Source organism: Trichomonas vaginalis, chromosome III, assembly GCF_026262505.1.
Source record: "Trichomonas vaginalis G3 chromosome III, whole genome shotgun sequence".
NCBI lineage: Eukaryota > Parabasalia > Trichomonadida > Trichomonadidae > Trichomonas > Trichomonas vaginalis.
The window spans coordinates 19,496,728-19,523,338 of record NC_067205.1 but is presented as its reverse complement, the minus strand read 5'-3'; the positions used below and the strand labels follow the sequence as shown (position 1 = coordinate 19,523,338).

Below are 26,611 nucleotides of genomic sequence, written 5' to 3'. Positions count from 1 at the left end.
ATAGCCTGCCATTTTCGCTAAAAGTGCCGCTCTTAAACCTCCACTCTGTGCACCAATAACTCGGTTTAAAAGCATAGGGTTGCTTGACATTTGTTGCAACATAGTGGGGTCATTCATCATTTGTTGTTGCAACTGTTGTTGTGGTGTCAGTTTTACTATTGGATGTTTCAATGCTCTCTTCCTCTTACGTATATTCTTACGTAGCTTACGTGGCATTTTAAGTGAAGTTAAAAAGCGGTTTTTGACAGATGTTTATATGACACTTTTGTTCAGCACAAAAAACTACTCGGTCAAAGTGTTGTCAGTTTTGTAAAATAACCGTCCGATCTCATTCTATAAGGGGGGAAAGGCTTCTCAAAGTATACTTCCTTGGAACGCCGGTAACTTTTCCTGTAGCGACGATAGACCCTTACTTGTCCGGACAAAGTTATACTATTTTGAGTGCTCTACAAAAAAGTCAACGGCTGGCTCGTCCTCAGAAATTTTTTATGGGCTAGAGGGCGCAACGCGCCTGGAAGCTCATCCCAAGAAAAAAAAAAACTTCATTATACTAAACATCTTCAGGGCTAGAGGGCACGAAGTGCCTGGAGGCCCCACTACCTTTTTTTTTTTTTTTTTTTTTTCAACCATGGTCTAAAACATGCTTTGTGTTTTTTGTGACTTGAAAACTTTGGAAAATGAATTTGATTTGTTTTACCCTCAATTTTTAACTTTTGCAACTCCAAAAACCAGGTGTTTTTCCAGAACTACCATCTAGGATGAGTCCTAGGAGCTATAATTCTAGGGTTAGATGATACCCACTTAGTACTTTTATTTGTATATGTTTTAGTGGAATTTGGTGAGGGGTCATGAAATTCGTATCTAATTTGCTATCATCTAAGCTGGTAAAAGTTAGAGAAAGCTATTTACTGGTTGTATATTACAAATATACCTTGTAATAGAAAATATAAGTGTTTGTGATTTAAATTCGCTCAATTAGCTCGAAAATTTGTTTTATATCCATGACAAACTAACACAATCCTATTTATGTGATTGCCAATCTGTTCCCAAAATATATCAGCATGAATATATATATATTGATATTATTTGCAATTTCATCATTAAATAGTACTTTTTTTCTATTTTTAATTTAGAAATAGTATATTTATATGATAGCGACACAAGATTTTAATTAAAAAATATATGTTATCGATCATCACACTCAAATTGAATTTCAAAAATTTTAGAATTTTTCAATTTCAATATTGAAAATATATTTCTTATATCATAGCGATTCATGTTAGAATAATATGGAGAAAAATATTGTTTTAAATCTAAAATTTAAAATGAATGATTGGGCATTACATTAATCCAATTTATTGTTTATTTGTTAATCTAGTGGAAACAATTAATATTTTGGAGAAACAAAAATTTGAAATTTGAAATTTTGAAAAAAATGCATGAATCGGTAATTAAACATTGATTTATTAATTTATTAGCCATGCTTTTGATGTTGGTCTTATTCTTAAGCCGATTTAAAGAATTAATTTTTCCAAATCGTGTTTGACATTAACACATATAGATATATCAGGAAAAAAGGTATCACTTATCAAGTTATTGGTTTTTATGTATCTCCTAACTTTGCCTCGTTCTGAATACAATTCTAGTTAACGAATTTTAAATAACTATATGAAGAATACATCATTTTGGTTTTATTATTATTAAAATGATATATATTAGCTATGTATATGCTTGTAAGAATATTATTCCGTGAATTGGAAACAGAAAAAATAAATTTAGACAGAAAATGCATATCTTTAAAAAATAATATGAAATTTAGCTTTGATATTATTATCCGATAAAATATGCATGATAATTACTCCGCAAATAAAATTTAGGAAGCAAGTTGTGACGGTTTGGGCGGTTTTCAATGGCCCACAAGGAAGGAAGTATCGTTTTATCAGGCAACAAGAGGTCTTGAAATGAGTAAAGGACTGATCACCCTTGAAAGGTTCAAACTTGCTTGCGCGCCGCAGTCTTAAAAATGATATGTTTCACTTCTGGTCGAAAATTTCAACCTCTATGACAGTTGTTGGATGAACAATTGTGTAGCGGGATGAAATCTGAGTGCGGCCTGGGGCTGCAGCATCAATCTTCCCGGCATCTTTACCGCAATCATCTCTTAGATTGCACACAAAGTTGCGAACGAGCAGTTTTCTATGCGGTAAAGATGCCGGAAAGAGAGAGTCGATGTGAGGTTCTTTTCGAGGGCTCCTCGAATGAGACACTGTTCCGCATTGATAACTTGAACGCGGAAGTTTGACCGACAAGAGTGTATTGTGCACTCCTGTCGGTCGCAGTGTCTCATTCTGGGAGACATTGCCTCTGCATGTCTCCCAGAATGGAACAATGTTCCGCATTGATAACTTGAACGCGGAAGTTTGACCGACAAGAGTGTATTGTGCACTCCTGTCGGTCGCAGTGTCTCATTCTGGGAGACATTGCCTCTGCATGTCTCCCAGAATGGAACAATGTTCCGCATTGATAACTTGAACGCGGAAGTTTGACCGACAAGAGTGTATTGTGCACTCCTGTCGGTCGCAGTGTCTCATTCTGGGAGACATTGCCTCTGCATGTCTCCCAGAATGGAACAATGTTCCGCATTGATAACTTGAACGCGGAAGTTTGACCGACAAGAGTGTATTGTGCACTCCTGTCGGTCGCAGTGTCTCATTCTGGGAGACATTGCCTCTGCATGTCTCCCAGAATGGAACAATGTTCCGCATTGATAACTTGAACGCGGAAGTTTGACCGACAAGAGTGTATTGTGCACTCCTGTCGGTCGCAGTGTCTCATTCTGGGAGACATTGCCTCTGCATGTCTCCCAGAATGGAACAATGTTCCGCATTGATAACTTGAACGCGGAAGTTTGACCGACAAGAGTGTATTGTGCACTCCTGTCGGTCGCAGTGTCTCATTCTGGGAGACATTGCCTCTGCATGTCTCCCAGAATGGAACAATGTTCCGCATTGATAACTTGAACGCGGAAGTTTGACCGACAAGAGTGTATTGTGCACTCCTGTCGGTCGCAGTGTCTCATTCTGGGAGACATTGCCTCTGCATGTCTCCCAGAATGGAACAATGTTCCGCATTGATAACTTGAACGCGGAAGTTTGACCGACAAGAGTGTATTGTGCACTCTGTCGGTCGCAGTGTCTCATTCTGGGAGACATTGCCTCTGCATGTCTCCCAGAATGGAACAATGTTCCGCATTGATAACTTGAACGCGGAAGTTTGACCGACAAGAGTGTATTGTGCACTCTTGTCGGTCGCAGTGTCTCATTCTGGGAGACATTGCCTCTGCATGTCTCCCAGAATGGAACAATGTTCCGCATTCATAACTTGAACGCGGAAGTTTGACCGACAAGAGTGCATTATCCAATCTTTTTTGTCATATACCTCAACCCACAAAGACAAAAACTTACATAAAATAGGTAAACTTTGGTTTTCACTTAATAATGTTTATTTTTAATTTTTTGTTCTTTATATAACTTTTTCTTCTACTAAACTATTTTACAGACTCTACTGAGCTATCCTCACATATATACATGTGACAATAACACATATATACTCCCTTCATATTCTGATCTCATGACATATTACAGCACAAACTATAATTATACAACATACCTCATAAAGTCTGATTTTACCCCTATCTAAGCGTTCAAAACTTATTTTCCTTAAAATTTCTCTTCAAGTTCATACTGAAACAACATCTTTTTTTGAAAATACAATTTTTTCAAAAAATGTATGAATTCAAAAGTGCATAATATATCTAGTCATTACCAAAAAAAAAAAAAAAAAAAAAAGGTAGTGGGGCTTCCAGGCACTTCGTGCCTTCTAGCCCTGATGATGTTTAGTAATAAATGAAGTTTTTATTCGGAAAAATTGTTAGTCTTCTGGGTCGAAAACATTATATATAATGTGTCGCTTTTCACAAATTATATATGTTTTCATGTTTTGTCAAACATGAACGTACATGTTTTGTCAAGACTTCTTCGTAAATGTTTTGTCAAGACTTCTTCGTAAATGTTTTGTCAAGACTTCTTCGTAAATGTTTTGTCAAACATGAACGTACATGTTTTGTCAAGACTTCTTCGTAATGAGTGTAAATGACCAAAAATATAATTTAGGGTAGAAGGTTAGATCTAACCTCTTTTCTAACCTCTTTTCTACCCTCTTGAATTTGTCATGATTTCTTCGTAAATGTTTTGTCAAACATGAACGTACATGTTTTGTCAAGACTTCTTCGTAATGAGTGTAAATGACCAAAAATATAATTTAGGGTAGAAGGTTAGATCTAACCTCTTTTCTAACCTCTTTTCTACCCTCTTGAATTTTCATGATTTCTTCGTCATAGGCACGGAGATAGGACGGTTATTTTACAAAACTGACAACACTTTTGACCGGATAGTTTTTTGTGCTGAACAAAAAGTGTCATACAAACAACCGTCAAAACCGCTTTTTAACTTCACTTAAAATGCCACGTAAGCTACGTAAGAATATACGTAAGAGGAAGAGAGCATTGAAACATCCAATAGTAAAACTAACACCACAACAACAGTTGCAACAACAAATTATGAATGACCCCACTATGTTGCAACAAATGTCAAGCAACCCTATGCTTTTAAACCGAGTTATTGGTGCACAGAGTGGAGGTTTAAGAGCGGCACTTTTAGCGAAAATGGCAGGCTATGGTGGAGCTGCAGACGGAACAGCTTATAACCCTCAAAGTCAAATGAATTTGAGTTCACTCAAAAATCAAATAACATATGTCAAAAAGTCAAACATAGACATACAGAAACAAATAAGTGAAAACGAAAAGAAACTAGAATATGACAGACACACAAAGAAACTCAATGAGTTAAACGTAGAGAAAAAGAAGAAAGAAGAACAACTGAAAGAACTAAGTACAGAGGAATATGCGAAAAAAGTGTCAGAAAAAGCAGCAGAAGTAGCAAAAATGGAACAAGATGTTATAAATTTGAAAAACCATACTACTCAATATAAAGTACTGAAAGATGAAGAAATAAAACAAAAAGCCCTGAAGACATATATGGATAGCGATGAGTATAAAAAAGAAGTTGAAGCAAATGTAAAGGCAGAAAAACTTTTACAGTTGCAAAACCAAACCGTACAGTATGAAAACTTAGCACAAGAAAGTAAAAATAACGACGCAGCCATGCAAAAGGCAATGAAAAGCGCAGAATATATAAAAGCTAATAATGACTGGTTAGATGCCCAAGCCAACGCTAAAGCAGCCCAACTTATAGGGTCAATAAGGACAAAAATACAAGCGGATGAAGACAGTTCAAATGAAGCTTTAATGAATGCTGACTTTAAGAACGCCTTCGAAGCTCTTCATAGTAAGGTGAAACTAGTGAACGACTTCTCATCTGGAAAGAAACTGAAGTCTGAAGGTTTCGACAAAGAGTTAAGAGAAGTAGCACAAAATATGACGAAAATAACAGATGCAGCAACGAGACAGGCAGTTCAAAGTGCCTATGACGCCGTTAGAGCAACTGTTGTGGAAAGTCAAGAAAAAGAGTTACAACAGACCAAAACAGACCTAGTAAATGCTTTCTTAAAAACGAAAAGTCAGGTAGGACATTATGCTGCAGATGGAACATATGTGCCAGCTGGTGGAACTTATATACCAGCTGGTGGAACTTATATACTAGCTAGTGGAACTTATATACCACCAAACCCTCCAAGAGAAGCACCTGCACCAGGACTACCTAAAACATTTACATCGTCACATGGACACAGACACAGGCATGCACCAAAACCAACACAACAACCAACACAACAACCAACAGTTCAAAACACTGCACAACAACCAACAGTTCAAAACACTGCACAACAACCAACAGTTCAAAACACTGCACCACAACCAACAGTTCAAAACACTGCACAACAACCAACAGTTCAAAACACTGCACCACAACCACCACAAACAGAGCAAGGACATAAAAGAAGTAGAGAACAAGGAAACCAAGAATTCTTAAAAATGCTTAAGGAAAATTATGGTTACCCAGATACTCTTGACTTTAGTGACAGATATAAAGAAGCTATTAGAAAGTTCAAGGAAGGAAATACTGACCCGAACCTATTTAGCTTTATGGTTCAGCACCAAATGGGATATAATTTCAAACCTGGAAAATACAAGCTCGCTAAGGGATATGATTTAATAGCATATCATCCAAATGACATGGATGAATTTACTCCGAGATATTTGGTGTCAGAGATAAATGATAATTCAACTATCTTCATGAAACGCGTAAAAAATAGAGACGGAACGAAAGAAGAAAGGGTTATGAATGCGGATGGCTTAAATAGGGAACTTGTTAAAAACGGTCTCGGAATATATGAAATGCCAGCAGATGAGGTACAAGAAACTCCACAGGAAGAAGTTCAGATACAACCAGACATGGAAGAAATAGTTCAGCAACAACAGCTAGAAGAGCCTGAAGGAAACGAACAAGTCCCTCCTTTGGAAACTAACTTCACAGAACTAGATGAAGATTTGGAACAGCCGAAAAATCTTGACCCTCAACAAGAGTATGCGGAGAATATGGAATCTTTCCAAGAGTCTAAGAAAAATTCGGCTGACATAGTAGAAGAATATCGAAAAATGTTCACCGACATACAAAAGACTCCAACATCAGATGAAAATATTCAGCATAGAATGGAAGAACTGAAAGAAAGTGTACGCAAATACAACAATCCTTTTTACTTACGACCATATAACGTTCAATCTTTGGCTGAACTCGGTGAAAATAAAAGGTTAAATTTCACCAAAACATATAGAAATGAAACATTGTTTAAAGTTCATTCAGAACCTAACCAATATGGAAACAAACCTACTTTTGTTTCTGCAGACTATGGAACTACAATGAGATGGGGTCATAAAGCTAATCCGGATAGGTGGTTCATAAACTTACAACCTCAATTCCAAGAAGTTGTAGACGCAATGGAAGTGAATGGTGAACCAGATATAGCTGGTATTTTCAGCGCGGCTTTAATGCCATTGAAAGATATGAAACATGCAGATATTTTGGACCAGTATGAAATGAACATGGCTGATGGAAATATAACACCTGACGTTCTAGAACATTTATCTCAAAGAACTACACAGAACCATAGAGATGGTATATTTGGTGAAGAGTTTAGAAAGAAAGTTAGGGAGATAGAAGGAAGAGAACCTATTGTACATGACCTTGCAAACGAAAGTTTACAAAATGTCATAAAAACTTACTTTGCAGACAATGAACTGAGAAGGGATGAATATTTAAGAAAACTCAAATGGACAGTACCAAATGAAATGTTAGTATTGAAAAACATGTTCCTTGACAAAATAAAACCAACTACAGAAATAAATGACGCAAGACTGAAACATTGGGTAAAAGCTTTCCCATTCACAAAAGATATTATTGGTAACATGGAAAGAAAACCAGAATGGCTACAAAAACATATATTTGGAAACGAGCTTATTCCATATGGACAAGCTCTGTTTGAAGAGCTTGAACCGGAAACTCAGGAAAGAGTCATGCAAACAATACGCGAAGACTCAAATACAAACTATGACAAAATCTTTCTAGGATATAGGTTACCTGAGATGGGCGACCAGAGCCCAAAGGCAAAAAGGACACGTGAAATTTACAACATACTAGGTGAACATGAGGCAAAGATGCAACAACTTGAAGCAGAGGGCAAGTTACCAAAAGCGACACCAAAGAAGAAGAGTAGAACAAAGTAAAAGCTTGGTCCGAGTGGGTTCTATTATGATATATAAATCCAACTATTCTATATTTTTACCCATATGAAATGTACGCCGCTCAGAATATAACGCCAACAGTTTTGGATGCCATGAACGGAAATGTTTCCGAATGGTATAACGAATGCGACAATGCCATTAGAAGGTCAGAAATAGTTCCTGGAACTTACGAATATACAACTGCTGTTTCTTATGTAAACGTAGGTGAGTTTGGAGAAGGTTCTTCAACAACAGTAGATATTGCTTGCGACAGGTTTCATATTATTTCTATTGACAACTCATTCTTATACGTGGAACAAGACATTGAAATAAAACCTTCTGCCAAGTTGTCTGACAAGAAAGGTTGCAATGGAATTTTCTATGTCGGATACCAATATGCTCCAGAAGTTTTCATGGGATATAAGATATATTCTAACTCTGACTTAGTTCAAACAGTAACATGGGCAAACTATGAATGGTTCGCTTTGAGAAACTCAGTACAACCACAAGCTAGAGAACAAACAGACCAGTATGCAAATATTGAGAAAATAAGAAGACTTGACCCTAACGTTCCAGGAGTTTATGTTAACCTTTCTGGTTCAGATGGAACTGCTGCCACTAAAGTAAAACTGAAACTTAGAGTTCCTTTGTCATCTTTCCTCATCTTCAGGTTTTTAAGATACTTGCCAAACTGGGCAGGAAAAATTTCTATTGAACTTACTCCAAGCAAAAATAACTTAGTCATTGCACCAACACAAGACCCATTCAGCATTACTGTAGCTGGAACTGGTGGAGCCAAGTTCTGTGACTTTTGCAAAGACAAAGTTGACTTAGACTTTGGTTTCTCAAACTTCAACAATGAAGTAAACTATTATTTCAATGCTGCTGGAACTGCTTGGGACCCAGTTAAGTTTACATGCGAAAAGTTTGAATGCAAGAGAATAGAAAGCAGACTTGCAGTCTATATGTTGGACCCAGATATTTCAAATGCTTTAGCTGCCAAATATATTGCAGTTCCACTTATGTTCCCTATACACCAAATATCTGTCAAAGACTTTGCAGGTGAAGTTGGAAACCAAAGTGCTGACCCAGGTGCAAGAACAGATATTGCTTTAACAACTGCAATGAAACATGCAGATACTATGTTTGTACTGTTCAGACGAACTATAAATGACTATTCTTGTTTCTACAACCCCGGTATTAAATATCATATAAACATAGATGGCAAATATTATCCAAGAGAAGAATATTCTACAGTTGAGGATATGAGGTCATACAACTTGACATTAGATGCTATGAACTTTAACAACAACTTCACAACGACCATTAACCCTGAAATGCAAAGTTCTATTATGCCATATGTGAAAGTATGGACTCATACAGGAGGTCAAAAAACTCAATATACAAATGGAGACCGTTCAAACTTTTGGCTTGGCATTCCATTTGCTGACTCAGAAGACTTTATGGGTGGTATTTCAACTGTTGGTACTGTACAAATACAATATACTGGTGACAGAGACGGTCCAGATGAACTGAGAGCAAAGAAGTTTACAAAACCAATAGCACTTTTCACGGAAGATGCTCTTTTGAAGATTCGTTCGATGAAACCTGCTGGGGCTCCTCAGATTGGCATAACGACAGCTTCCATCGAGCAGATTTTGGCAGCAGGTCAGTAAGTTGTTCTTGAACTGACTTCTCTCCGTCAAATATTGACAGTACGCCAGTTTTGACATAATATTGTAAGATAAACTTTCCTTTAGAAATATCTGTAAGTTTTGTTGTTATATTTTTGTCAACGTCAAGAACTTTCACCATTTCAGTTATACCAACTTTCTTTGCTTTATGGAAATATTTTGGTTCAGCAAATATTGCTATTCTATAACATTTTCCATTGTTTGTATAAAGAACTATTCTGTCAATGTATTTGTATTGTTTGTGTGTGTAAACTTTGTTCTGCTTCAATTCGAAGAGATACTCGAATACGTCCATCTTTTATTCTAAGTAAAATGTCATTTCCGAAAATAGAAGCGTAAGTGTTTCAAAAGGTTTAATGGCGGTGGCAGATGTGAAGTTAAATTCACCAACTCAAACAAACAGTCAAAGTGTTGTTGTCAATGTCAAAGACAGAGATGTTGAAGTGGGGAAACCATACGAAGACGAAGATGGTATAGCAATTGTTCCTGTAAAAGAACCAACATATCCTGAAGTTAGCAGAGACTTAAGTTCTGTTGCAGATATTCGAAACGACTACCAACAACTGAAAGACAAACTTCAAACTCAGGAGAAGATTTGTCAAGCTTTAGGTATAATGTTAAACTTGGTCGAACACAACCCTGTAAAAGTGAACTCATATGTCATTGCACCTCATGAAGTTTTGAAAGAACTATTGAAACTTTTGACAGAGGCAGACGATATAAACATCAAAGAAATAGAACCCGACATTAGTTGCTGTGGTGTTTCATATAATGTCATTGACAAGATATACGTTATGAAAGGAGGTGAAACGTTGAACTTAAAGTATAGTTTCCCAGACGTCATAAAAATATTTGACGACCACAACATTTCATTAAAATTTATTTGCTAAGTAAAATGTCAAAACTTCTTGAAAGATGTTTGAAGAAAAATAATATAGACTTTATTTCATGTAAAGGACTTTACACACTTTTGAACGATATGAAAGACCCTGTTTTGTTTGTTCGTGTAGACAAAGGAAAGTTCTATGTCTTTACAAAATATTTGAACTTCTTAGACAGAGAACTTCAAGAAACGCCATGTGAAAGTTTAGATGAAGTTCTTCTCCACTTTCAGAAAAACTTTTAAATATATATAAATGGCAGAAGATATAATGGTTTATACTATTACGACTAAAAACCCTGAGTCATATAATTCTATAACAACAAACTTACAAAGTCCTCAAGGACGGTATTGTAAACTAACCTTAAACACAATGACGACTAAAGCCTGTTTTGCTCTTTTGACACCAGAAGACTTTATTGTTGTGAATGGTAAAAATACTCCTTTGAAGATACTTACTCAGATATACCACCAACAGGTTTTGTTGACTTATTTAATACTTTAAGTACGGGTGTAACATGTGCTGCAACTAGAGCAGGTTTCGTTATGTTTGGATGTCCGACTGAGTTTACTATAAACAATATGAGCTATAATACAAAACTTATTTCTGGTTTTTACTACCAACAGTTTCCTATAACAGGAAAAGGTGTCATACAAGGAATGTCTATTCCATTGACATTAAGCACACCTATTTTATATATTGTTTCAAACTTAGGTTCAAAGTGCTATTCGAATGTCGACAGAAACTACTATGACCAAAAGATACTTATGCGTATAAACAATACTTTCTCTGCTGGTTTGCCTATTGTTCATTCGAATGCAGAATTTTCAACCTTAGTGAACTCAAACATTGGCAAGTATAACGTTGACATTAGTTGACGCAAACTTTGTTCCTGTAAAACTTTTATGTCCTATGTATTTGTCAATGACGGCAGAAAGTTTCGAATTGGAAGATGCAACTGGTGAAAGTATTGTATTACAAGAACAACTTCAACAACAAATAGCTCAAGAACAACAAATGCAACAAATGGAACAACAAAGTCAAGAATAAAAAAAATATTTTTTTTATTTTTATAAAAATGTACAGAATAGATGTTTCAGATTTTTATGACTTCCAAGCATTCAGAAATATGTGTCCATTTAGAGACTATAACAAAGCAGTCGAGAATTTGAAACGTTTAGTCATTTATGTTGACTCTGCCCCAGAATGTTATGTTATGAAAGAATGGGATGTAGTCTTTAACAAACCTAAAGCGACAATAGTGTCTGAACAAGAATGTAGACAGAAACTTAAGAAAATAAAAGTCGTACAAGTTGGTATGAAGATGTTAGATGCTTGGGATATCTTATTGTCAAAGTTAGAAGATTTTTCAGTTCGAGGTATAAAGTTCTATACACCTTCTCCAAACTTCTATTCTATCTTCACTGGATATAAATATGAACAAGTAGAATGGAAAGAAAATATTATAGAAGCTTGGTTAGACCATGTCAAAGAAATTATATGCAATGGAAACGAAAGAGTCTATGAGTATATCTTATGTTGGTTTGCAAACATCTTACAACATCCAAGTGCTAAGAATGAAACTGCTCTCATTATAATTGGAAAACAAGGAACAGGTAAGAACACATTCTTTACAGATATTTTGTGCAAACTGTTAGAAGGTTATTCGAACCCGAATATGACAAACTTAGAAAACATCTGCGGTAAATTTAACTCTTCAATTGAGAATATGAAACTTATAGTTTGCAATGAACTTCAAAGTATAGATACAACAAAAGTTTTGAACTCAGATGCTTTGAAGAGTCTTATAACAGACAAAGTTGGAGTTGTTGAAAGAAAATATAAAGACCAAAGAGTTTGTGAGAATGTTGCAAACTTCATTATGGTTTCAAACAATACTGTTCCGATGAAGTTAGAAAGTTCTGACAGAAGATATGTAGTTGTCAGAACGTCAGAAGCTCATATGCAAGATACAGAATATTTTGACGACTTAGCAGAAACTTTGACATCTGATTTTTACAACCACTTGTTCTCATATTTTATGACATTAGATATTTCTAAGTTCAATCCAAGACAAATTCCACATACCGAAGAGAGACAAACATTGTTAGAAGCAAACAAGAGTGTATATGAACTGTTCATAGATGAAACTGACTTTGTGTCATTAGATGAAAGGTCATTGTACGATTCGTATAAACAATATTGTCAAGAATATGGTTATATGACAGCTTCTAAACGAACATTCTTGGCAAATGTCAAAAGTCTTTTAGACGTACAGAATGGTGTATATACAAAGAAAAATTTTTATGAGTAAATTTAAAAAAAAATATTTTTTTTATCCGATAGAAAAGATGGCAAAATTCATCTCAGTAAACAAGTACATGTCAGGACTTAAAGAAGAACTAGACCCATTCACATATTTGAATGTTTACTTCTACCATTTTGAAAAGTCTTCATTCAGCAAAGTTTGGAACATCGAACCAGTTAAGTTTGCTATTGTGACTAAAAATGGTGCGAAATTTGAAGACTTAGACATAGAAGGTTTGTTAGCAGTCAAAGAAAATTTTGACAGAAGGTTCTCAAACCTTAAAGAAGGCAAAGCATACAAACTTGTTATACCTTATGAACCAAAGAAAGCAGACGACTATGAATATTATGAGTCTAAGATAGTTGAAGTTCAAGGTAAATTGGGTAAAAAGATTTTAGAGTCTAAGCCAGTGTTTGCTCCTAAAGAGGAAGAGAACATTGACATTGACCCAGAAATGTTCTAAAAATAAAATTTTATTTTTACATGTCAAATTTCTTTTTCTCTGGAACTGGTTCAGGTTCTTTTTTCTCTTCTACTTTCTTCTCTTTCTTCTCTTCTACTTTTTTCTCTTTCTTTTCTTTCTTCTTCTTCTTCTCTGGTGGAGTTATGTCAAATTTCTCCGAACCATATTTATGTAAAAGTTCTTTGTCCTTTAATAGCTCATCTATTCTGTTTTCTATTTCATCTTCAAGAACAGCGCATGTGTCTTCTTTGCATTCTAAGAAGTTTTGTTGGACTTCATCTCTCCAAGAGGCGTCATCTCTGTCAACAAGTCTGTCATTGACAAATTTTAAGACTGCTCTGCTTAATGTTTTATGGTTCTTGTCATATTCCCAGAAACAGAACTTTAGAACAAATTCACCTTTCTTGTTTACACTATGTAAGATTTTATGGTCGACAGATGTTTTGCTGTCGAAAAGCTTGTCTCGAATATAGATAGCGAAATCGCTAGACATTTTCTAAAAGATAAAAATTTTAATTTTTCTAAAAATATGTTAGAAAAAAAGTTTGCTGACATTGACAAGAAATTTGAGAATGTTTTAAACAAGAACAAGAGGAAGTTAGAAAATGCTCAGATAAAACCTATACATGACAAGTTCTTATTTGCTCAGAATGGTATAACAGGTCTAATTGCACCACCTGGGTCGGGTAAGACTTTCACTTATCTTAAAATGGCTGCACAACAACAAGAACTAGATGAGAAGAACCCATTCTATGAGTTAGTTGTCATTTGTAGTACTTCTGGTCAATTTGACCAAACCGTCAATTCGTTCAAAGATATTATAAAGAAGTCTAAGTTAGTATGTATAAAGGATACTGAGTTGTTAGATTGGATAAAGAAGTACCAAAGAAGAGTTTTGAAGTACAATGCTATAAATGAGTATATAAATTCTAAGTTTAAAGACCCAAATGAGGAAATGCAGAGAATATTAGAGAAGAAACACTTCAGAAACAAACAGAAAGAGATAGAATACATTTCGAAGAAATTGCAATCGTACGATTGGAAGACTTACCCTCATAGGTGTCTTCTTATCTTAGATGACTTTGCTTCTCATCCTTTGCTTAAGAATAGAGAACAAGATATGTGTCGAATTCTTAAGAAGCTCAGACACTTTAACATCTCAGTCGTAATATGTGTACAGACAGCAAAGAGTTTAAGTAAGGATGTAAAGAGAATACTTACTGACATTATACTTTTCCCCGGATTGTCCGAAGACGATTTCATGGAACTTATGAAAGAGTCCATGGCAGGTAAGTTTGACAGACATGAACTATGGGAGAAGTACAAAGTCATACAAGACCCTCATACTTCTTTCAGAATTCATATCTACGCAAACAAAGTTCAAATTGTAAAAAGTCAAGCTTGAAAAATAAAGAGTTCATTTACTCTACTTGTTTGAAGTTGTCAAAATACTCTGTTATTTTATAAGCGTTTTACATGGTAAACTTTATTTTTTAAATTTTGTGAAAACTCAACGGTTTGACACATGCCCTAAAAATTATTTTACTCAGAATTTTGTTGCTGAATTCAATAAAAATATATTTTAGGGTAGAAGGTTAGATCTAACCTGTTTTCTAACCTCTTTTCTACCCCAGTTATTTTATAAGCGTTTTACATGGTAAACGTTATGAATTCGTGAGACTTTAAACAGTTTTGTAGCTTCTATTTCTTCTTTTAGTACATCGAATGTTTTAACTATGCCGAAGGTTTCTTTATACTTCTTCTTGACGTCAGATAGAAGGAAATCGTCAGCAGTTGGATAGTTTTTGTTCAGAAATGCTAACATGTCCATTTTATTTTCTGCTGGTTTCTCTGCTTCTTTCTTTAAATCTGCATAGTCGTTTCTCATTCTTTCTATCTCTTTGACGGAGTAGTTATATCTCCTCATTGCTGCTTTACATTTTGAACATTGCGGGTTCATTTTTGCGTTATATTCTGAAACCTTACCTGCTAAAACAACTAAAGCGTCAATTGCTCTCTTCATCTCAAACATAGCGGGTCTTATTTGTTCATTCCATATTTTACATCTTTTATCTTTATCTCTTATCTGCCATACACATTTTGCAACTAATGTAACAAAGTTGTCGTAGGTCTTAAATTCTTCAGATTTATATATGTCAGAAACATTCTTATATACCATGTCGCAATCTTTGTCCATAACTTTATGGTTGCAATGAAAACCAAGGAATTCATAATTTACCTTTCGTATGAACTTCTTTATTTCTACTGAGTCAGTGCTTTGACTTCAATTTTCGTCGAATTCAGGAATAGTGAGTTTTTGTTGTTGGATTTCAGGTAGTTTAGGCAAATGGTCAATAATGTCCTCCATTTCATAAAGATACTGTTCATTTGTTTCATCCTGTGCGGTACAGTCTAAATTACTTGTTAAAAGTTCTTGCTTTATCTTCTGGATTTCTGTTTCAAAAGTATATGAAGAAGGAATAAAGCTTTTCATTTCTACTAACATTGAAGTTGGGTTCATGACTAACGAGTTTGGTGCTGTTGTTGCTAACATGTTCTTACAATAAAAATAAAAAATATTTTTTTAAAAAAACTAACTTTATTTTTTATTTCGGGAAAATTCATGAAAATTCAAGAGGTAGAAAACAGGTTAAAAACAGGTTAGATCTAACCTTCTACCCGACATTCTCGTCAAATACAAAAAAATGACACTTTTTCATTAGATAACCCCTGAAATCATATCTTACATACAAAAAAATACAAAAAAACTAACTTTATTTTTTCTATCTTAAGGAAATTCATGAAAATTCAAGAGGGTAGAAAAGAGGTTAGAAAAGAGGTTAGATCTAACCTTCTACCCTAAATTATATTTTTGCTGAATTCAGCAACAAAGTTCAAATTGTAAAAAGTCAAGCTTGAAAAATCTAAGTGTTTAGTCTTAGTAAGATGGTAGCTTCTTAAAGCAAATACCATTGCTGAGTTTTATGTACGTGAAGAGAAGTACAATGAATTCAATTACGAGTACAATTGCAATGACAACTAAGGCAACTATTTTTGTCTTTTGCCAGCAAGGGTACTTCTTCTCTTCCAATGGTTCGGCAGAACTATACTCACTCATGAGAAATGTCAAAAACGGTTTAATAGAAAAAGTGTCATTTTTTTCATGTCCGAAGACTCGAAGGTGCAACACTTCCAAAATACCGACGAACTCAGAAGAGCAGCATGGCAGTATCTTCTTGACAACTTTTTTGAGTTCTCCAGGTACACCTTGGAAAATGCTGAAGAACTCCGACACAGAGAATTTGGAGAAATTGCACTCCAATACTACCTTGACAAACAAAGGGTAAACAAAGGGTAAAATAAGACTAAAAACTTAACATTTAAAAAGTGACATTTTTATGAGCTCCGAGTCACCGAGAAAACTTGGTCAGATGTTAGCAGCTTACTTCCCTGAGGAGGATGGAAGCGTTACATACATCAGGTTCAAAAACAACGAACCTGGAATTGCGTACAAAATTCGCAATTACATGACCATGGAAGAGTACGAAAGGTTCCTACAAGAGAAACCAGCTCTAAACAACTCAGAAAAGAAAGAATAAAAAGTTTAACTCGTAATTGTTTATTTTTTTTACTTGTATGGGCAAGCTGCAAGAATGAAGTCGACTATCTCAGTCTTTGTTTTGACGAGCTGGACGGCTCTTGCGAGTACATCTGTTTTGCGGTCTCCAGCTGGTGTCTGACCTTCGTAATTGCGCATGTTCTTGAGAGCTCCAACTGTAAATGGTTGTAGGATGAAGAGTCTCTCAGACTGCTTGAGGTAGTCTTCACGGTCACGAACCGAATCTGTGGTACGAGTCGAATCGGTCGATTTGAGGGAAGAGACTGAAAGCCTGTCGTCTTCCATAGGGGCAGTAGCATAATCTTTGCGTAAGCGGTTCAGACCTTCTTCGAACTCTTGGTCTCTCTTGGATTGAGATTGGAATTGTGGGGCAGGGTTTTGCATAAACATCCAAGGGTTGGGGAAGTAAGGCATAGGCTGAGGAGGGTAGTTCGGGAAGCCTTGTGGTGGGTAGTAACCTTGAGGTGGAAATTGGTAGTAAATCGGAGGTACTTGCTGGAACTGAGGTTGCTGAGGAGACTGTTGTGGTTCTTTAGGTTCCTCTGGTTTGGGAATGGACTCGGTTGGTGGGACGTCGGACATTCGTTTGTGGCTTAACCGTCGGACCACAACGATAAAAATCTCTGCTACTAGCAGTACTGCTACTGACAGTAGCAGTACTTTTACTGACAGTAGCAGTACTTTTTCTGACAGTAGCAGTACTTTTACTGACAGTAGCAGTACTTTTTCTGACAGTAGCAGTACTTTTACTGACAGTAGCAGTACTTTTACTGACAGTAGCAGTACTTTATCGTCGAAAACCCTCTCAAATTTTCCTTTTTACTGACAATAGCAGTACTTTTACTGACAGTAGCAGTACTTTTACTGACAGTAGCAGTACTTTTACTGACAGTAGCAGTACTTTTTCTGACAGTAGCAGTACTTTTACTGACAGTAGCAGTACTTTTACTGACAGTAGCAGTACTTTATCGTCGAAAACCCTCTCAAATTTTCCTTTTTACTGACAATAGCAGTACTTTTACTGACAGTAGCAGTACTTTTACTGACAGTAGCAGTACTTTTACTGACAGTAGCAGTACTTTTTCTGACAGTAGCAGTACTTTTTCTGACAGTAGCAATGGTCGAGGTCGAACCTACCGACGAGGCAATTTACCTAATTGAAATTAACGAGCTTGTTAAAGACTTCCTCAGGCAGAATGTAAAAGGCAAGCTTGTTAGCGGTTGGATAACGGGAAGGGCTGCCTTGAATCTCGAGACTTCGACTGGAATTCCAATTCAAATACCAGACGGGACAGCCTACGACGACATAAAGCAAGCAAAGAAAGAAGCTCTTCTCAAGTTCTTTGCAAAGCGTCCTTGGATACAACTTCCAACCAGAGAGAACCCTTTCCCAAGAATGAGCCAAATTCTCAAGGGTCTCCTTCACTTCTCGGGTCAGCCGTTCTACATAACCTGTGAAGGCGACATCCAACCAGTTCAGTAAACCTTAACGTTTAGAGTAAAAACATTTTTTTCATTTTTTGAATGAAGCAAGTTAAATTCGTCCCACACCAAACTCAATGGACCGATGAAGAGTTTCAAGCTATGGTTGAAGGTGTTGAGAACGACATAGACGGCGAACTTGAAGGAGCTCAAACCACAATTGCAACCAAAATTGCACAAGTCAAGGAACAGATAGCTCCACTTAAAGCTACCAAAGCTACTCTTGACCTCATGGATAGTTACCGTTTAGATGTCAAGAGTGGAATAAGACAATTAAAATTAAAACTTCTAAACTACGAAGCTATACTCCAAAAGTTAGCAGAAATGAGAAGACTTTACCAGAGCTACTTACATGTAAGGGACTTACCTTCAAGCAGTCCGACCAAAGATGAATTTGTTGACATTGTCCCAATTTTGTCCGAAAGTCAGCTCAGATGTTTTGAACTGCTCCCAACATATCCAGAATATGAACGTTTGCCTGAACTCTTCCGCAATCTCAAAAAACGTTTTTTGGTTCTCATGTTCGAAACTTTTATCGGAAGAGACAACAAACGTTCAGAAGAAGAACAAGATATTATTTTAAACTTGTTGTATGACATAACTGTCATAACAAGCTTTTTGAAGTAAAACCGCCATTCTCAAACCACTTCATTTTTTCGATGTCCGAACAAGCACCGAAGCCGAACACAATAGCAGATGTCCTTTCAAGGTTGCCAGACAAGCGCCCAGTTCAAATTCAAATTGCCCAATTGAAAGCTCATCTGACAAACACCATTAAGACTCTCCAAAGTAGTCTTATGACAGAGATGACCAATCTCAAAGTCGAAGTCCTCACGAACCAAGCTTCCAATGAGAAATGCCTGAACGATTTCACGGAAACCTTGCACATTTACGCGAGAGAGAACCGAGACCTTGCCAGACTCATCTACCGTTTCTTCGAAGAGATAGACGCCATCTGGAAGGTACTCGGAAAGGACAGAACATGCAACACCGTACTTCGTGAGTACCAAATTGAAGAAGGTATTATCAAAGAAGAGGAAGAAGAGGAAGAAGAGGAAGAAGAAGAAGAGAAACACGAAGAAAAGGAAGTTTGGGCAACCCTTGTTGCCGATGACGCTTACGAAATTTCCCCAACCCTACCCATACCAAATCCGCAACAAGGAGACAGGCAAGGTTCTTACCCCAGTCCTCAACAACTTGGGACACTTGAACCTTAACCTTCGGAATCGCGGTTCAATTCTCCATGGGCAAGCTTGTCGCAATTCAATGGGTTCCAAATCCAGACAAGAAGACAGGTCAGACACATTGACGGTGACAAGCTCAACAACCGTAAGGAGAAACCTCGAGTGGTTCTAAGAGTAAAAAAAATTTTATTTTAGGGGGAAACCCCAAGTAAATTTAGGTGTTTATTTGGATAAGTATGTTAAATTAAGGTAATTTGCAAAATTAGTTCCCGACCTTTGAATTGGGCTCTTTCGTTATCCCAGTTGCGTAGGAGGTCGTCCAGAGGATTGGTAGAATTGCCAATCCAAGGACGATTTGTCCTCCCAGGCATTGAGGATGTACTGCTCGTAGAGTTTCATGACCTCTGCCTTGCACCAGACACCCTCTCCCTTGGAACGTAAGGCTTCTTCGAAGTGCTCGAATGCGATTGGCTGCGTGACCATCCGAAATGACACTTTTTGTCCGTTTGGTCAATGTTCGTGTCTCGTGCCATAGTCGACGAAAATACAGACAAACAGGTTATATATGAGTTTGAGACCAAGAATGGTGTAACTCGACCTGTCCGATTCAAAGACTCCGAGGGCGACCATGAAATTAAACGGAAATTAGCTAGGAAGGAATATAAAATGGACTGGTTGCCACCACCTCCACCTCCACCACCTTTACCTGTTCCTCAAGTAAATAAGCCTTTCCCGTTCCCAAGAATTCCCACATTTTAATTCAAATTCGAATAAAAATTTTTATTTCATGCAATGTTTTATTTTTGTGCCGTCTTCAAGTATGCCCCAGTACTTACGCTTGGAGAGGACATGAACTTCGGTGAAAATTTTGTCCAATTTGAATTGACCCATCTTTTCACCGACCATTCCCATTTCAATGAGTTTGTTGTATCCTTCTTCGTTCGTCATGAGTGCGTCAATGTTCTCATAGTAAACCACAACTTTCGATTTGACTTCGGAGAAGAATTTGTTGTAGTTGTCAAGGACTGCCTTTGCGAACTGAGGGTAAGACCAATGTTCGACAATAGGTTTTAATGTGGTTACTAAGCCACTTTGACCTTGAGTGAATTCGTACTTCAAAACAAAAGGAGAAAACCTTTCAACAAAGTTGTCGACCTTCTCATAATGTTTACTCTTCATCTCTTGAGGTTTCTTAATGGAATATCCCCATGTCGAATTCATAAGCAATTTGAGTGTCATTGCAAGTTTGGGGTTTGAAGCTTTCCTAATATCATACAGTTGTTGTATGACTTTTCCAACTGTATAGTTCCTTCCCGGGAACTCACCATCTTCGTTTGGAATTCCAGTCGAATATATTGGACAAACCTCATGTATGCAGCGTTAAGGTCGACATAGTATATCTTTTCATCTGAGTCGAACTTGTCGCAACCAATTGGTCCAGTTTGTGGAAATTCAAGTGAGTCTCTTATCTTCTGAGAAACTTCTCCTGTTATCTCATAAACATCGTCGAAGCAACCTGTTTCATATAAAACCTTCTGACCTAACTCAGATGCTCTCCAATACAATTTGACGTCAATTGGATGTCTCAATGGAAGTTTGTTTATAGCATCTTGAAGTTCTTGCAACCTCATTGGAAGTTCTTCTGGTTCAGGTTGGTATCCGAACAATCCAACTCCTTTTGGAATTGTGTACTTCTTTTGTACTAGAACTTTGTCTGGAACAACTTTTGGTCTTGCTAACAGTGAAAAGTTTGTTTCGTCTTTTGGTACAAAAGTTTCTGTCAGCTTGTCATCTGGAATTGGTTCCAACAAACCTTTCTCGAAAAGAATGTTTACAGCTCTGACAATGTTGCACTTGCCTTTTCCGAACAATGGGTTTGTAAGACTTTCGTTCAACATGAAGTGGTTGTGGACAATTGCAATCTTCAACCATGGTAAATTGAACTCAACAACATAGTCGTCATGTGAAGAACCTTTAGCTGTAGGTATGTTGACTCGGATATTGACATTTGCCAACGGTGCAATTTTTGCCAATTGACCTCTGAGAATGTACCTTGTCTTCACACATGACTCAAGATACTTCATCTTCTCATCTGTAACAAGACCAGAGTTCCTGAGACATGTAAGAATACAAGGTTCATTGACAATTGTTTCAATTGAATTGTAAATTCCATACCTTGTCAAGTCAATGTCAGACTTTATTTATGAACGGAAAGTATCCAGCATGTTGTCTGACTGCTTGAGGTTAGGTTGGTACCATTCGAACTTGACACTTGCAATTCCTTCAATTGCATTCAAAATGTCTGAGTCGGAGTCAACCATTTGTTCTCTCCTTTGTAGTCTTGAAAGCGTCAAGAAGTTTTGCGGCTGTTGTTCATTGCCATGTGCATAGTAAATGTGACCATCCAAATCTGTTATGGTCAATCTGAGATTGTTGTCCTTTCTTATTTCCGTCTTGTATGCAGCAAGTACTCCATGAAGCCTTCTTTGTTCTTTCCTTCGTCAAAGTTTACTGTAAAGGTTCGACCAGATGTAATTTGACTTCTAACTTCACGGTACTTCATATGCATATCTTGTTCTTTCCATGGGAGCATGACCATCTCTTGCACTCCTTTTTTCCTTCTCAAAGGATGCAATTGTTCGTCATGTTTCCAGTAGAATCTGGCAAAGCCGTCGTGTCCTTCAACTTGAGTTCACTAACATCGAAAGGCATGTCCATAAGACGTTCTTCTTCTAACCTCTCTAGTCTGTTTGGATAATTGGCACGTGCTGTTTCCAAATCCATTTCGTAGCGAAGACCAGCCAGTTTTGTCATAGACTTTTATGGTCTTCCCTTCCTATATTTAAATTCTTCGAAACTCTCCAACCATATCTTTGCAACTCTGCTTTTATTCTAGCAGACTTTCTATCATTCTATATGGGGCATTTTTATAAAATAAAAAAATGTTTTTTCTTTACTTAACATAACCGCCTGCTGCCATAAGTCTTTGACGCCAACCCATACCAGCTAATGAAGGTTGACTTGGTTTAGTTTGGAAACTAAACTTTGGTTTTTTTATCTTCAGTTTTTGGTTTCTCTTCTTCTATCGGTTTTTCGTCACTTTTCGGTTCCTCTGACTTTACCTCACCTGCAGGAACAGTTGTGTCGTCAACATCTTCATAAATATCATATGCCATTTGTTTTTGTTTTCCTTTCAACTTTTTGTGTTTGTTGTAAAGTTTAGAATATTTCGACTCTAAGTCAATGAGATGTTCTATAATGAACTGTTGGTCAGTGAAGTAAACTTTTCCATCTGTTGTCTCGAAAGCTCCTTCAGACTTCAATATTTTTATTTGTGAGAGTCTGTTTCTTTTTTAGATACTAGCCGTTCCATTTCTATGAAAAGTGACTTTATAGTTAGGGTTTGTATTTCCAGACCTGGCACTTTCTATTATTGAATTTTTCTCTTCATCTGTAAGTTCTTTGACAGGTTTTGACAATGGTTCTGAACTTTTTGTTTGTGGTGTCAAATCTACCGTTTCAACTTCTTCGGTCATTTCATCTCAGTAAAAAATTTTAGTTTGTTTTTTTCAACTGTTGTTGTTTTTTTTAAGTCGGTCTAAAACTTCCTGAGGTATAGGAAGAACTTGACAAACACGTTGTGTAACTGCTGAAGTCGACAAATCCATCTTGAACCCATTTGTCTCAATGTATTGTTCATTTCATCTCAGTAAAAAACTTTACATTCCCCACGTTTGAGGCGGTTGAGGTTGGTTATTGTTTACCCATTGTTGTGCATGGTTATATCCTCTGTTAAAGAATCTTTCACCTTGGTCCATATAGTGTCCTGCTTGGTTATAGTAGTCATTTGCTTTGTTATAATAGTTTCCTGCTTGTCTTCCTACATTGTCCATCCATCCTTGAACTTTTCCTCTTGTTTCAGGATTTGGAATAAGATTTGTTGCATCTCGTGCTACATCCCAACCTTTCTGTACAGTTTGTATAATAGGTTGTGCTTTCTCTTTAAGTATACCTAATGTACTCAAAATCTTCCTTCCAACTCCAAATACACCTCTGGCTATTGTTCCCACTGCGGGCAAAAATCTGGATGCAACTCCTGCTAATGCGCCAAATAAACCCATTTCTTATAGGGTAAAAATGACGAATCCAAACAAGGACCCCTATGTTTCTAAAGCGACAAAGAAAGCACTCATGATAAAAATCTTTAGTTCAACACCAAATGCTTGGTTTATGGATATCTTGGAAAACATTCCGAGGTATAGAGAAGATGGACCACCATACTGGCTAATATTTGTCGGTCAAAACACAAGATACTGTGAAGCCATACCATTATGGTCCAAAAATATTTTAGATGTGAAAACTGCTTTGACAATATTCGTTGACAAATACCATCCAACAAAACTGACATCTGACTGTGAAAGTTCTTTCAAATCAGATGATTAAAAAACTATCTGCGTTCAAAAAATGTAAACCAATATTTCATTGTCGACCAAAACCATTCTGCTCTTGGTGTCATTGACGGTTGTATAAAAATGTTAAGAGACTTAAACAACCACAAGGTGGTGAAGCAAATGAAATGTCATATGACGACAAATATAGACACTTCTCCATGGCAAAGATGAGACAAGTTTTAAATATTTACAATAGCCGTAAACAAAAAGGTTTGGGAAACCACTCCCCCGAAGAAATGAAAAACAACCCTGACTTAGAGAAAGACTATATATTTAATAATTTAGTCAAAAGAGACAAACAAGAAAGAATGCCGGGCTTCAAACTTCAGAAAGGTGACAAAGTAAAAATAGAAATACCTAAACGCGACCCATATGAAAATACTATTGACTATGACAACAATGGGAACCCGACAGGTACTCACATTCGTGTTCGTAAAAATAGAAGAAAGTATACAAGAGAATATTATGAAGTTTTAGGCAAACATGGCAAAATGTACACATGCAAGCAGAAGATAAAACTACTATTGTCAGACCTCGTTTCAAACTTGTCAAAGTTCAAGGTGGTATACTTTCAAAGACAGTTCCTAACAAATATAAGACAACTCCTGACGAATATGCTAAAGAAGTTGAAAATGACGACTAAGCAATTCTATACCATGCGTAAACTGTCATGTAAGGTGGCATGTAGTCTTTACTTTGTCCCGTTGTTTGCGTATATCCTGAAACGCGATGTGTATGGTTTCCTCTCCTCAGTGTTACTCCAGAAACAATTATAGCAAACTGAACGTTGTCTTTAACATCATATCCTTTACCTTTTTCATTGCTGACCAATCCCAAATCTATGCTTATGCCAACCTGCTTGAGATGTACTTAAATCTATGTAGTGACTATGTGCAGGTAAATTTTCACCTGAAATCGTTTTACTTCCACCTGTTTCCTTTGAAGAGTTTGCACAATACAAAAACCTGTCGACTATTTGAGTCCAAGTTCCAAAACCCAAACTGTTTCTGGTCTGGTAGAGTTCATTGACGTATAAATAGAGCCTATAGGAATATGTTTGAAGTATTTCTGTCTTTAATGTTTGAAGCTCTGTTTTGTCTGCTTTCTTGTCATATAAATCTTGAGCAGTGAATTTAATATTATGTTCATCCTTCATGACATAAACATCTTTACATCTAATGTTTCTCATCGTCGTTATGTCGTCATCCGATGTTAAACCTTGTGGAAAGTTAGGAGGTTTACAATATAATTGCATCCCCACCAGTTTCTTCAACCGTTCCTTCAATACTTTCTATAGCAACAGTTGTAAAACTTGTATGTGTATGGTTCTTGTCTGCTTTCTTTTCAAGGCTAACGTTTAAGTCTGTTATTTCAGATATAGAATGTGTATGTCCAACGGCACTTTTCCTGTTTAAGGTTTCTTGTAAGTTTGTTATTTCAGATATAGAATGTGTATGTCCAACGGCACTTTTTCCTGTTTAAGGTTTCTTGTAAGTTTGTAATATTTGCAATGGTATGTGTATGAGTCTTTTTGAATATTCGTTTTCAGCTCTTGTCACTTCACTTGACATTTTATTGTCAACATATGTTTTGTCTGCTAGTTCAGGATGAGTATGTTCTTTTGTTGCATAAGCATTGTTAGCTCTTTCTTCTTCTTTTGCTATTGCATCGTCTACATATTCTTTGTCAGCTTTGTTGTCAACATCTGTTTTCAAAAGAAGTTCATTTATAGGTTTCTCGTTTAAAGTTCCTTTTGTTGGATTTATACAGACAGTATTGTTCTTCTTGTCTTGAAATTAGAAACTCATCTGTTAAAGGGTTTAATGTCAGTTTTAAGTTTCCTTCTTTCAATGACTCAGATATCTTAGAATAGTTTGAAAAGTTTGTTGTGTTCTTATTTAGAGCTTGCATAATGAGTTGTCGGTTGTGTTGTATTTCTCTCATGGAAGCAATATCTTTCGACATTTTTATTCTAGATAAAATATGCTTCCAATAGAAAAAGAAAATTCAAGAGTTGCTACAACTAAACCATTAGATGAACTTTTTACTAATGTCGGTCAAAAAGTTTGAGACAGAGACCGTAAAGCATGAAGGCTATCGTTTTGACTACCCATTAAGATGGCTAAGAGACCCATCTGTCAACAAAGCTATGGCTTTCGTAGAATGAAGTTTGTGTCTGTAGAAGATAAAAGTTTTCCATTTATTGTAAGGTTTCATATAGATTATATATCTGAAGGGAAACGAAAAATGTGGGAAGAAATTGAGCTAATACAAGTTGACCTTTCATCTTCTCTACAGACTGCGTTAAAAATATAGAAGATAAATAAATTCATGTTATGCAAAATATGCTGATGAATATGCAAAATACCGAGAGCACACTTTATGTGAGAATTGTATATGACAAACAAAATTCACAAGTGTCATTTCAAATCTACGAAGACAAATCCAAAGAAAGACGAACAAATATAATACAGAATTCACTGCAATGTCATGTATTATTTGCAAAGAATGTTAAATCAGAAAGTCGAACTTCCTTTAGCAAATATTTACAGTCGATATGCAAGAGATGAACCATATTTATTTAAAGATGTTTTCGACCAGCTGCTATTATTGTTCATGCTTCATTTTCTGGCGCCCAAAACTCTTTTCTTATGCTTGGCAAATGACTTTTACGAAAACCTACAAAGTTATACGAACCACCAAGTGGAAGTATTTCAGACTTTCAAGTAGGTTT

At 36.3% G+C, this 26,611-nt stretch overlaps 15 protein-coding genes and 3 pseudogenes across 18 annotated transcripts, besides 1 other annotated feature; 13 read left to right on the top strand and 5 right to left on the bottom strand.

Annotated features, from left to right (window-relative positions):
• Positions 1-1,923: 1,923 nt before the first annotated feature.
• TVAGG3_0730970 (uncharacterized protein) lies at positions 1,924-2,399 on the bottom strand (the record flags this gene model as incomplete). The annotated part of the gene is made up of 1 exon (XM_051244516.1): positions 2,034-2,399. One exon carries the CDS (start codon positions 2,397-2,399, stop codon positions 2,034-2,036), a length of 366 nt encoding a protein of 121 aa, XP_051091103.1.
• Positions 2,400-4,519: 2,120 nt separating this feature from the next.
• On the top strand, positions 4,520-5,127 carry TVAGG3_0730960 (protein of unknown function, DUF4106 family; the record flags this gene model as incomplete). Its single annotated transcript, XM_051244515.1, has 1 exon — positions 4,520-5,127. A coding segment is annotated over one exon (608 nt), but the record flags the coding sequence as incomplete, so codon positions are not given.
• A 94-nt stretch (positions 5,128-5,221) lies between these two features.
• TVAGG3_0730950 (protein of unknown function, DUF4106 family) lies at positions 5,222-6,826 on the top strand (the record flags this gene model as incomplete). The annotated part of the gene is made up of 1 exon (XM_051244514.1): positions 5,222-6,826. A coding segment is annotated over one exon (1,605 nt), but the record flags the coding sequence as incomplete, so codon positions are not given.
• Positions 6,827-7,012: 186 nt separating this feature from the next.
• TVAGG3_0730940 (protein of unknown function, DUF4106 family) lies at positions 7,013-7,798 on the top strand (the record flags this gene model as incomplete). The annotated part of the gene is made up of 1 exon (XM_051244513.1): positions 7,013-7,798. One exon carries the CDS (start codon positions 7,013-7,015, stop codon positions 7,796-7,798), a length of 786 nt encoding a protein of 261 aa, XP_051091100.1.
• Positions 7,799-7,866: 68 nt separating this feature from the next.
• On the top strand, positions 7,867-9,430 carry TVAGG3_0730930 (protein of unknown function, DUF4106 family; the record flags this gene model as incomplete). The annotated part of the gene is made up of 1 exon (XM_051244512.1): positions 7,867-9,430. A coding segment is annotated over one exon (1,564 nt), but the record flags the coding sequence as incomplete, so codon positions are not given.
• Positions 9,431-9,845: 415 nt separating this feature from the next.
• On the top strand, positions 9,846-10,293 carry TVAGG3_0730920 (protein of unknown function, DUF4106 family; the record flags this gene model as incomplete). Its single annotated transcript, XM_051244511.1, has 1 exon — positions 9,846-10,293. A coding segment is annotated over one exon (448 nt), but the record flags the coding sequence as incomplete, so codon positions are not given.
• A 332-nt stretch (positions 10,294-10,625) lies between these two features.
• On the top strand, positions 10,626-11,420 carry TVAGG3_0730910 (annotated as a pseudogene). The gene has a single exon. A coding segment is annotated over exon 1 (795 nt).
• A 268-nt stretch (positions 11,421-11,688) lies between these two features.
• TVAGG3_0730900 (uncharacterized protein) lies at positions 11,689-12,684 on the top strand (the record flags this gene model as incomplete). The annotated part of the gene is made up of 1 exon (XM_051244510.1): positions 11,689-12,684. The coding sequence occupies one exon, from the start codon at positions 11,689-11,691 to the stop codon at positions 12,682-12,684; it is 996 nt and encodes a 331-aa protein (XP_051091097.1).
• A 37-nt stretch (positions 12,685-12,721) lies between these two features.
• TVAGG3_0730890 (protein of unknown function, DUF4108 family) lies at positions 12,722-13,141 on the top strand (the record flags this gene model as incomplete). Its single annotated transcript, XM_051244509.1, has 1 exon — positions 12,722-13,141. One exon carries the CDS (start codon positions 12,722-12,724, stop codon positions 13,139-13,141), a length of 420 nt encoding a protein of 139 aa, XP_051091096.1.
• A 16-nt stretch (positions 13,142-13,157) lies between these two features.
• Positions 13,158-13,634, bottom strand: TVAGG3_0730880 (uncharacterized protein; the record flags this gene model as incomplete). Its single annotated transcript, XM_051244508.1, has 1 exon — positions 13,158-13,634. One exon carries the CDS (start codon positions 13,632-13,634, stop codon positions 13,158-13,160), a length of 477 nt encoding a protein of 158 aa, XP_051091095.1.
• A 36-nt stretch (positions 13,635-13,670) lies between these two features.
• Positions 13,671-14,546, top strand: TVAGG3_0730870 (protein of unknown function, DUF4106 family; the record flags this gene model as incomplete). Its single annotated transcript, XM_051244507.1, has 1 exon — positions 13,671-14,546. One exon carries the CDS (start codon positions 13,671-13,673, stop codon positions 14,544-14,546), a length of 876 nt encoding a protein of 291 aa, XP_051091094.1.
• A 234-nt stretch (positions 14,547-14,780) lies between these two features.
• TVAGG3_0730860 (organellar and viral DNA polymerase type B) lies at positions 14,781-15,338 on the bottom strand (the record flags this gene model as incomplete). Its single annotated transcript, XM_051244506.1, has 1 exon — positions 14,781-15,338. The coding sequence occupies one exon, from the start codon at positions 15,336-15,338 to the stop codon at positions 14,781-14,783; it is 558 nt and encodes a 185-aa protein (XP_051091093.1).
• Positions 15,339-16,539: 1,201 nt separating this feature from the next.
• TVAGG3_0730850 (uncharacterized protein) lies at positions 16,540-16,740 on the top strand (the record flags this gene model as incomplete). Its single annotated transcript, XM_051244505.1, has 1 exon — positions 16,540-16,740. One exon carries the CDS (start codon positions 16,540-16,542, stop codon positions 16,738-16,740), a length of 201 nt encoding a protein of 66 aa, XP_051091092.1.
• A 29-nt stretch (positions 16,741-16,769) lies between these two features.
• TVAGG3_0730840 (uncharacterized protein) lies at positions 16,770-17,342 on the bottom strand (the record flags this gene model as incomplete). The annotated part of the gene is made up of 1 exon (XM_051244504.1): positions 16,770-17,342. One exon carries the CDS (start codon positions 17,340-17,342, stop codon positions 16,770-16,772), a length of 573 nt encoding a protein of 190 aa, XP_051091091.1.
• Positions 17,343-18,284: 942 nt separating this feature from the next.
• On the top strand, positions 18,285-19,459 carry TVAGG3_0730830 (annotated as a pseudogene). Its single transcript has one exon. A coding segment is annotated over exon 1 (1,175 nt).
• A 480-nt stretch (positions 19,460-19,939) lies between these two features.
• TVAGG3_0730820 (uncharacterized protein) lies at positions 19,940-20,185 on the top strand (the record flags this gene model as incomplete). Its single annotated transcript, XM_051244503.1, has 1 exon — positions 19,940-20,185. One exon carries the CDS (start codon positions 19,940-19,942, stop codon positions 20,183-20,185), a length of 246 nt encoding a protein of 81 aa, XP_051091090.1.
• Positions 20,186-20,204: 19 nt separating this feature from the next.
• Positions 20,205-25,410: a mobile genetic element.
• Positions 23,275-23,547, bottom strand: TVAGG3_0730810 (uncharacterized protein; the record flags this gene model as incomplete). The annotated part of the gene is made up of 1 exon (XM_051244502.1): positions 23,275-23,547. A coding segment is annotated over one exon (273 nt), but the record flags the coding sequence as incomplete, so codon positions are not given.
• Positions 23,564-24,520, top strand: TVAGG3_0730800 (annotated as a pseudogene). Its single transcript has one exon. A coding segment is annotated over exon 1 (957 nt).
• Positions 25,411-26,611: the final 1,201 nt, after the last annotated feature.